Source organism: Chenopodium quinoa, unplaced genomic scaffold (genome assembly GCF_001683475.1).
Source record: "Chenopodium quinoa cultivar QQ74 unplaced genomic scaffold, ASM168347v1, whole genome shotgun sequence".
Taxonomy (NCBI): Eukaryota; Viridiplantae; Streptophyta; class Magnoliopsida; order Caryophyllales; family Amaranthaceae; genus Chenopodium; species Chenopodium quinoa.
The window spans coordinates 7430804-7441824 of NW_018745448.1; the positions used below are offsets into that span (position 1 = coordinate 7430804).

General features: G+C 33.9%; 1 protein-coding gene across 1 annotated transcript; it reads left to right on the top strand.

The window, feature by feature from the left end:
- The first annotated feature begins 480 nt into the window (after positions 1-480).
- Positions 481-1788, top strand: LOC110713746. The gene has a single exon (XM_021892194.1). The coding sequence runs from the start codon at positions 481-483 to the stop codon at positions 1786-1788; it is 1308 nt and encodes a 435-aa protein (XP_021747886.1).
- Positions 1789-11021: the final 9233 nt, after the last annotated feature.

An 11021-nucleotide genomic window follows, 5' to 3' on the forward strand; every position in this document is an offset into this window, starting at 1 on the left:
ATGCTTGATCTTGGATGTTTTTAGCATTGATTTGTCACATTGCTTTGATTTAATCGTTTTAATTAGTTCTTTAGTAATTGATTCTCACTTATTTTATTTGATTACTTGCTTAGTAATTGCTTGAGTCTATTTAATTAGTTGAACCATAGTCTCTTGGGATCCGACCCTTGCTTGCCCGTCTACATAGTAGTGGTCTAGTTAGGTTTATTTTTGTTAGGTACGCGACACGCCTATCAAATTTTGGCGCCGTTGCCGGGGACTAACGGTTTTATTCTAGTTATTTGTGATTCGTTTTTACTAAGCATATATTTTGTTGCTTCGGCTATTGTTACTTGTGTCTTTGATCTCCCGTTTTAGTTTCTTTGTTGCATGAAAACTTGAAGTTCAGGTTCTGATGATTTAACACCTTTTGATTCTGAGATCGAAGCTACTGCGAGAAAACGAAGAGGTAGAAGAAGGAGAAATCGAAATACAAGAAACATGGTTGATCTGGGAACAAAATCTCTTTTGGAGTATGGTATTCCGGATACAACAACCGAATTTCTCTCCAGTATTGTTAGACCACCTGTCACAGCTCAGAGTTTTGAGTTGAAGCCCCAATTCATACAGTTCATCTCCAATGATTCTTTTGCGGGCTCATCGAATGATTGCCCTGTGCCTCACATTGATAGTTTCCTGGAGAAGTGTGACACTATGAAGCTCAATGGTGTCACTGATGATGTTATTAGACTACGCCTTTTCCCTTTTTCACTACGGGATAGAGCCAGGGAGTGGTTACAAGATGAAGGTATTGGTTCCTTTGATACGTGGGACAAGCTTGCTAAGGCCTTCCTAGTAAAATTCTTGGGGCAAGAGAAAACCGCGAAATTAAGGAACGAGCTATCTACCTTCCATCAATCTAATGATGAATCCTTATTTGAGGCATGGAGAAGGTTTAAGCGATTGCAGAGACAATGCCCTCACCATGGTATTCCAGAATGGATGTTGATCCAAACATTCTATAATGGTTTGGCCCATGAGTTTTGCATATATATTGATGCTGCGTCTGGAGTATCTATCATGACAAAGAACCCAACCGATGCAAAGGATTTGATTGAGAAGATGGCGGCTAATGATAATTACCATCCAAGGGGACGAAATTCTATCAACACACGTAATAAACATGATGTTGATGCTCTAACCATGTTGACTAGTTCTGTGCAGGCACTAACTCATAAAGTCAATCAACTCCAAGCTGAGTCCCCTCGACCCTCGATGGAAACTTGTCATATGTGTGGATTGCAAGGCCATAATGCACGGGAGTGTCAACCCAATTATGATGGAATGACAATTGAGCAAGCTAATGTTTTCTATACCACGACCTCCACAAGGCCATTTGATGAAGGGTGGATAAATCATCAAGGGTTCTCGTACAAGAACACTCAAGCTATAGCAAATCCTCCACCACCACCAGCTTTTCAAGCTATGGCACCTTTCAATCATCATCCCACGCACCAACCACCACCTCAATCTTCAAATCTTGAATCCATTATGGAGACTTTTGCTACCTCCCAACACCAACAACAAGAGCTTATATCAAAGCAATTTGAGTTACAAGAAAAGCAGAGTGAATATTTTGAAAACTCGATCCAACTGCTCGTTGCTCAAAATAAGAGGATAGAAACTCATCTTTCTCAACTATCACAACAAGTGAGTCATCTATCAACTCTTCAAGATCAATCAAAAGTCCAAACGAAACAATGTAATGCAATTTTTGTGAAGAAAGATGGATTGACTACGGGGGATTAGAGGAGAAAGTGTGCAATCTGGAGTCAAAAACTAAAATGCGTGAAAATGAAGGTCCCAAATATGTTGCTCCACAAGCCTATGAGGAACCGATGCCTTTCCCGCAAAGGTTATCAAAAGACGTGCTCGATAAGCATTTTGGGAAGTATTCTGAGACTCTTAAGAAGGTATATGCTACCATTCCTTTTTCCGATCTTGTAATTCAAATGCCTCAATTTGCAAATTTTGTGAAAGGAATTCTAGATCATGATCATAATGATAAGAAATTAGAAAGTTTGGTAGTAAAGGAGAAATGTCCTGATCTTTTACATGATAGCTTACCACCTAAATTGCATGATCCTGGTAGTTTTACTATCTCTTGTATGATAAACGAAACATATTTTGATAGGGTCTTGTGTGATTTAGGTGCTAGTGTTAATTTAATGCCTTCTTCAGTGTATGACAAATTAGGTTTGAAAAACCTTAAACCCTCTCCTATATCTCTTCATATGGCTGATAGAACTGTTAGACTCCCTAAGGGTGTAGTTGAAGATGTATTAGTTGGGATTGGTGAACTTGTTTTTCCTGTTGACTTTGTTGTGGTGGATATGAAAGAAGACCATAAGATCCCACTCATCTTTGGTCGCCCTTTTCTTGCTACAAGTCAAGCTTTAATAGATGTTCCTAAAGGACAAGTGACCATTAGAGCTCAGGATAAACAAGTTGTGTTTAAGCTTTTCAATGACCATAATTTTACTTTTGATGGTGGTACTTGTTTGAGAATCGATGCTACTAACCTTTTGGTTGATAAGTGTATTTCTAATAGAAATCATGTGAGCAAAAAGGACAATATTCCACCACATTATGGGTTTAGTTACATGAAGGTCCATTCGAATACAAAGCACATCAACTCTAATTTGAAGGAGTCGTTTGGAGGTGGATATATTGATGAGAAATACCACAGAGTATCTTCTCCGTGTGGTGACCCAGGTTGAGCTACTAAAGAGGGGTCGAGCTAAAGACCTTAAACAAGCGCTAAATGGGAGGCAACCCATTCCGTTTTTTATTTATTTTATTTTCCCTTTATTTATTCATTTATTTATTTTTCCTTTTTTTAGTGCCTTGGGGTTATGATGCGATGTTATTTTGAGGGCGGTCCCAGCTTCGCCCTTAGGTATGATCCCTCCTCTGTCATTAGGGCCTAGTTTTCTTTTTCCCTTGCTTGTTCTTATTCGATATATGTTCACATCGAGGACAATGTGAAGTTTAACTTGGGGGAGTAATTACTTTTGGCTTTGGGCGGTTACTTTATAAATCATGACGATGAATAGCTAGTAAACTACTTCACTGTGCCCCTATCCTTGATTATTTAAAGGTTTTTGGATTGATTTTGATTGAAAGACTTGCAATGCGGATTAAATGATCATGATCTGATTTTGGATTGTCTTGGCCTAATGGAAATCAACTTTGTGCAACTGTGTATGAATCTGGAGCTTGACTGTGTTAACTGTGAGGCTTGAGCCTTTATTTCTTATTTATGTGTGTTAGTTCCTAATGTGACATTGATCTTAGTTTTGTCTTGAGACTTCTAGTAGTGTGTCATGATACATTGCACATGCATGAGGAGGAGGATGAAGGCCATGTTTGCTAGGTAGCCTCCAGATGAATTTAGAAATGTATGTTCCCTTCTTGCTTACCCATGTTGTAGCCTTGTCCATGTTATTCATCTAAGTCACAAAATTAACCTATCGGCCCCAAATTAGTAACTTATCCCAAGTCTAGCTTGGGGGAGCCATCTATCTTGGTGTTCTCTATGGTTTGTGATGATGTTATGGAGAAGGTTAATTTGAAGCTTAAGGTTATTTTTTCTATATGATCTATTTTTTAAGCTCTTATAGTTTGTTATAAAAAAAAAAGAAAAAAGAAAAAAAAAATTCAGCTTCTTGAATGATAAATAAAAGAGCTTCAAAAATAAGAATCGATGAATTGTTATGTAGGGTGAATAAGGTGGTAGTTGCTCTTAATTCAAGTTATGTTTGGAATGTGTATTCTTGTGAATTAGTTCGATGGGATTTTGATGTGTATTGTTCATTTTTTATGGCTTCCCTGAAGGACTATATTTACCTACATTTTCCAAATTTTTCCTACCTATTTTCACCCGACTTTCATTACAAGCTTGAAAAAGTCCTTCTGACCTTTGTGCATAGTATTGTGTTCATGTGAAACGAGTCTTTTGTCAAAATGCTGGAGTATGTGTCACATTTCGAGTCGACTTTTGACTAGGTTGAGCGAAATTATTACCCTTTAAACACGCGAGTGTTGCGAGATAAGGGGGGTTGTCATCATTAGTGGGGATGGAGAGAGATCGGGCTCATTTTTAGCTCGCCACATTAAATTGTGCGGAGTGACCACTAAGTGAGATATTCTAGTCATCGATTCCTTATGTGTACATGGTTGACTCTGTTTGATGGCCATTCAGGTTGATTGATAGTGTGAATGAGGTGATTGGTTAGCTAAGATGCTTGTGTGTCCGATTTCGATTTTGAGTATGGTATTTTCAAATGTATTATGGGGTGAAGTATGTTTATTTGGTTGTTTCTAGTCATTGATTGTCTTGCTTGAGGGCAAGCAAGAAGTTAGCTTGGGGGAATTTGATGTAGACGTTCGATACCATATTTTACCCTCATTTTATAGCTATTTTCGTATGGTTTTTGAGCTCTACGGAGCTACTTCTTGCTAATATTTTCTTCTCTAGCGTGGCTTGGTCTATTTAATTGATTTTGTAGGCACATGAAGATTTTCGGATGATTTGGACTTGTTTTGGATAGCCATGAGAGCTTATTAAGATGGAGAGAATTTTACCCGTGTCCGCCCTGGAGGGCAACATTGCCCTGGCAGCCAGGGCGAAGAAGGAAATTAAAGAAGAGAAGTCACAAGAGATGGAAGTGTGAAAATGTTCAACTTCCATCCGCCCGGACCGGGCAGCATCGCCCTGGCAGACCGGGCGGAAAATGTATTGTGCGAGGAATCTAGATAAAGAAGCATTGGGCGAATTTGCTTCTCGTGCCCGACCGGGCGGCTTTGCCCGGTCAGACCGGGCGGCTTTGCCCGGTCAGACCGGGCGGAGTGTCGAAGACCGCGTTTTCCTATTTTTTTCGGGTTTTCTTAATTAAGGGATATAAATACCCTTTGTAAACCCCAACTTAACATACTTAGTTATTATTTTCTAGCTTTAAAACCTTCATTAGAACCCTAATATTCTCTTTAGATCGAGATTAATTTGCACTTTCAAGTTTTGATCTTTGTTCATCAACAATTTGTACTTTTCTTCATTCAAGCAATTGGTATGCATCTTTATTTCTTCTTTTACTTTTAATTACTTATTAATCATGTTTTCTTCATTGATTATTGTTTTTTTTTCATTAATATGTGTGAGTAGTTTCTTTATTCCAAGATCTAGCGGAACCCGAATATAATTAATGCATGATTTAATTCTTTAAATTCTCTAATAATAATTTTAATTGATATGCTTAATTGTTTATACTTATGTCAATACTAGATTAGGGATAATTGGTATTGTTATTAATCCTTTGTTTTAATCGCAACGGGAGTTGGGTTTTGACGGATTTGAATAAATCAATTAAGGGTTTGAAGTTCATCACGGGAGTAGTTGAATGGATGATTAGGAAGTTAGAGTAATGTGCTTAAGGTCTTTAATTTACATGATTCCACGGAAGTAGGCTTGATTGTTATTAGAGAAGCCATTGATAACTCGGGAGAGACCATTGGTATTATTCATGGATTACTTTTCCTCATTAATCAATTGAATTATGTGTTAGGGGTAGAACGACTATTGCATTAATTGTATTCGCGGTGATGCTTGATCTTGGATGTTTTTAGCATTGATTTGTCACATTGCTTTGATTTAATCGTTTTAATTAGTTCTTTAGTTATTGATTCTCAATTATTTTATTTGATTACTTGGTTAGTAATTGCTTGAGTCTATTTAATTAGTTGAACCATAGTCTCTTGGGATCCGACCCTTGCTTGCCCGTCTACATAGTAGTGGTCTAGTTAGGTTTATTTTTGTTAGGTACGCGACACGCCTATCAGGAAGCCACGGGTTTTGAACTAGTGGGAATAATTTTTCCCCGCCGGTTCGGTTTGAACCGGTGGCAATACTATCCCCGGCCATTTTTTCCTTTTTTTTGCCACTGGTTCTTAAAAACCGGTGGCAATTGAGCGGTGCATTTTTGCCTTTTTTTTACTAGTGTAGTAATAATAATAATAATAATAGTAGTAGTAGTAGTAGTAGTTGTAGTAGTAGTAGTAGTAGTAGTAGTAGTAGTAGTAGTAGTGTAGTGGTGTAGTAATAACATTAATTAATAATAATGTTGAAATCTGCTTTGCTCGGCTCGGCTCTGCTCTTCTATCCTGAAATCTGCTAGTAGTAGTAGTAGTAGTAGTAGTAGTAGTAGTAGTAACATTAATAATAATGTTGAAATCTGCTTTGCTCGGCTCGGCTCTGCTCTTCTATCCTGAAATCTGCTCTGCTCTACTCTGCTGAAATTTAATCTGATCTGATCTGCTCTACTGACCCCTGCTCTGCTCTGCCCAGAAGCTCAAAAGAACAGGGCCTAAGTCAGCTCTGCTGAAATTTAATTTGATCTGCTTTGCTGACCCCTGCTCTGCTCTGCCCAGAAGCTCAAAAGAACAGGGCCTAAGTCATTGACCATTTTACAAAATTATAATTATTATTTATTTTTATTTTTTTTATTTTTTATTTATTATTATTATTATTATTATTATTATTATTATTATTATTATTATTGTGTTTTGTGTTTTGTGTGTGTGTGTGTTGTTGTTGTTGTTGTTTAGGGAGCCACGAAGGGTGGGGTGACAATCGATCTCAACATCTCCTGAAATCGGAAGAGAATCTTTAACCACTTGAGTTATCTGATTGCCTTTCTAATACAATTATATTGCCACTTGAGATAACAAAAAATAATATAGCAATCAGAAGCTTTAACAACTATATTGTCTTTTCAATATAGCAATCAGAAGCTTTAACAACTATATTGCCTTTTCAATATAGCAATCAGAAGCTTTAACAACTATATTGCCTTTGTTATCTTAACCAACTATATTATTTTTTGTTATCTTAACCACTTGAGTTATCTGATTGCCTTTTCAATACAATTAGGTAAGAAATTGAGTATATGACGTGGCACAATGAGGAGTTTACGTGGCATATAGACGTTTTTAGAAACGTCTTTTAATATATTAAACTAGTGTGTACCCCGGGTGATGCCCTGGGTTACTAGTTTGTGTAGTTCTTTAATTTAATAATTATGTTTGACCATTTGTATAGTTAGTGTGTATAGTGGTTTAAGCGTTGTCTCGGGTGTCACTTTTTTTTACATTATATGTATTATATATTCTAATCTTATGAAAAATAAATTAATTATATTGCCTTTTTACTTAATAAATGAAAGGAATATATAATATTGAAATTAAAAACATTAATATAAGTTGGTTAAGATGGTAAATGTATCACTTGTATATATCAAAGATTAAGGGTTCAAATCTTGTACAAAGCATATTTTATCTTGCTAAATGAAGTAGCTAGCTTACGTGGCACATATACTTTGATTGGTGACGTGACATTGTGACATGACACACATATTGTGAAGAGTGCCACGTGGCACCGTTCCTTTAAAAGGAACGCCTTTTAATATATAGTATAGATATATAGTATAGATAAAAATAAATTGAAGTATAAATTAGGAGTACTAATGCTTCTTTTGACTTTTTGCAACTATAATTGATTGTTGTTGACCTTTTGCATCGCCCGGGGTACACACTAGTTTAATATATTAAAAGACGTTTCTAAAAACGTCTATATGCCACGTAAACTCCTCATTGCGCCACGTCATATACTCAATTTCTTAATAAGCCATGTAATCAACTCAATTCACCTTCAATATGCCACGTCACCCGTGTAACCAGCAATAACACTATATAATGCCTCAACTTAATAAAAAAAATGTGGACGAAGAGGTTCGAACACTCAACCTCTAAGAAAAAAAGTCATTGTTTAACCATCTAACTAATTCTCACTTATGTTACAGTCTTGCACACAAATTTATGTTATACTATAAAAGTATTGAAAACACATACAAACTATTAAATATCTTTAAAAAATTAACAGTTGCATAACTAAAAAAAGTAGCAAACGAGGCAACACCCGGGCTATACGCTAGTTTTAATGTTTAAAAGCACAAAACGAAGATGCCACGTGTGCTCCTCCCTTTATACCTTTCTATATAATTATTCCTTTTCCTTAAATTTATAGAATTTCTCTAGGTCTCTCCTTTATTTCTAAATAACTCTATATATTATATAAGCTCCACTCAAATTTCAACAATTTGAATTATTTTATCCTTTTCCTCTTTGCCCTCCATCTTTCAATTTAATTAAACAATAATGAAGATAATGATTGAAAAGGAAAAAAATGAGGGGGGACTTAATTTTGTAAAGAAAATAATGAGTTCTATAAGAATATTATAAAAATTCCACATCATCATATGTCTTCGAAGAGATGGAAATTTCATAACATAACATTGCTTGCATGTCATTGGATCATTATTTTCAAGATATTTAGCGCACTCTACTAGAAAAAGATTTAATAATAAAGGAGAATTTTATTTGATGTAAAACATATCTATTATATAATTGCAGAGTCACTTCACCACAACCCTCCAAATCAACAATACTCAAATCTCGTGCATTTGAGGTTTTTTTTTTTTTACTACTACTGTTGATACTGCTACTGCTACTGCTACTGCTACTGCTACTACTACTATCGCATTATTATTATAATCATTAAAAATTAATTATTATTATTATATTAATTATAATAATAATTATTATTAAATATTATTTAATTATTATTATTATTATTAAAAATTAATAATTAGTATTATCTTTAAATATTAGTTATTATCTTAATATTAATTGTTATTATAAAAACCAATTATTGTTATTATAATTAATATTATTAGTTATAAGTATTATTATTACTATTAGTATAATTACTATTATTATTATTATTATTAAATATTAATTATTATTATTATTATTAAATATTAATAATTAATTATTATTATTCTTTTTATTAAATATCAATAATTAATTATTGTTATTATTAATATTAAGTATTAATTATTATTATTAAATATTATTTATTTATTATTATTAAATATTAATTATTTATTATTATTCTTATTAAATATTAATTATTATTATTAAATATTAATTATTTATTATTATTATTAAATATGAATTATTATTATTATAATAATTCAATATTAAGTATTAATTTTAAGTAGAGCAGAGCAGATTGAAGCAGAGTAGACCAGAGCAAATTTCAGCAGAGCAGAGCAGAGCAAAGTAGCTCTAAAAAACGGGGCCTTAGTAGGTCTTCCACAAACAATCCCACCTTTTGAAATTCCGGAAACAATCCCACCTTTGACAGGGATCTTCCACTAATGATCCTTTTGACCTACAACTTGTTATACAGGTTATTTTTTTTCTTCTTATTTTTTTTTCACTAAATCTCTTCTCCGGCCACCAATTCACCACCATGGCCATCCCAACCATCACCCTTTATCGCCACCTCATCCTCCAGGCCACCACGAAACTCTCCAACGGTCCAACCACACCGAAAAACCCTATAACCATCCCCAAAACCCATCCCCCACCCTGAAAACTCCACCCATTGCCCCTAAACAACCCCACCTAGCTTTAAAAACTAAACCCCCAATAGTGGAAGATTCATGTTCGAGGTGGGATTGTTTCTGTAATTTCAAAAGGTGAGATTGTTCTTGGAAGAAAACTAAAGGTGGGATTGTTAATTTTCATTTTCCTATTTTTATATGTTAAAACATGAAGAAATGAAGTTAATCAAGTAATTTGTAAATTTTATGTATAAATGATAAGTTATACACAATTCGTGTGTAGAACGGGCAAAAAAGCTAGTTTATTTTGAAACGAAAAGAGGCTAAAGAGTGGAATATTTTCGAGTAAGTATAGGCCCATACCTGGTGTGGTCCATACCAAATTCTTTTTTTTTTGTTTCGATTTATACTGTTATTATTGATAAATATATTGTTATTTTATAATTTGTACTGTTATAATTCAAACGAGATTTCCAATGGAGAAAGTGGGAAAGAGGAAAGAGTGAATCTTTATATTATGCTGTTATTTGTTGTTTTACTGTTATTGTTGATTTTATACTGTTTTCACTTCTTGGTATGGACCATACCTGGTAGCGGCCCATCACGCCTCGAATATTTTCCTAGGGAGTATTTTTGTGTATCTCTACCTTAAAAAAAGTACAAGATTACTCTTATGAATAGTTGTATGCCAATTATATCCTTTAAAATGTGTATTAACATATATATCCTCACTAATATGTACAATTTTTTTTAATAAATAGTGTTTGGACAATTATACCACCTAAAATATTTATTTACTTATTTGCCTATATTATTGATAATTACCTTTTTTTTTAATTAACTCTTAATAATAATGTATGAACATTTGTACTCCCAAATATATTTGTTTATATATTTTCTCTCATTATGCTTTCAATAACTAAATCAATCAATCAATAATCATCATAACTATATACTAAAGACGAATTAAAAATGACACGTGGCAAAATCTGGTTAAATAATTTCCCCCCACTGTTTTTTTCCCTTTTTTTGTCAGATTTTATTAAGCAATCATCATAATCATAACTATATAGTAAAGGCGAATAAAAAATGACACGTGGCAAAATCTGGTTAAATAATTTCCCCCACTTTTTTTTCCCTTTTTTTGTCAGATTTTATTAGGCAATTTTAATACACTATAATATTTTCTTTCCTACTTAAACGCAATCTTTCCGTCTTAAATTCAATAAAACATTTTTGTAATAACTTATAGAAAATTTAAACAAAATAACATTATTTAAAAAGATATGCATAATTTTCAATATAATTAGCAGAATATCGAATTTTTTCATACTTGTTATAAAAAAAATCATAAAAAAGTTGTTGAAATAAAAATATTTATGAATTTTGGTAAATCCGAGCATTGCACGGGACCATAAGCTAGTTTGTGATATAAGACAAAGCCAAAAGAGATTATGTATATGACTAGTTATGGCGCGCGCATCGCTCGTGTTAGCTACCCATAAGAGAAAGGAGAGT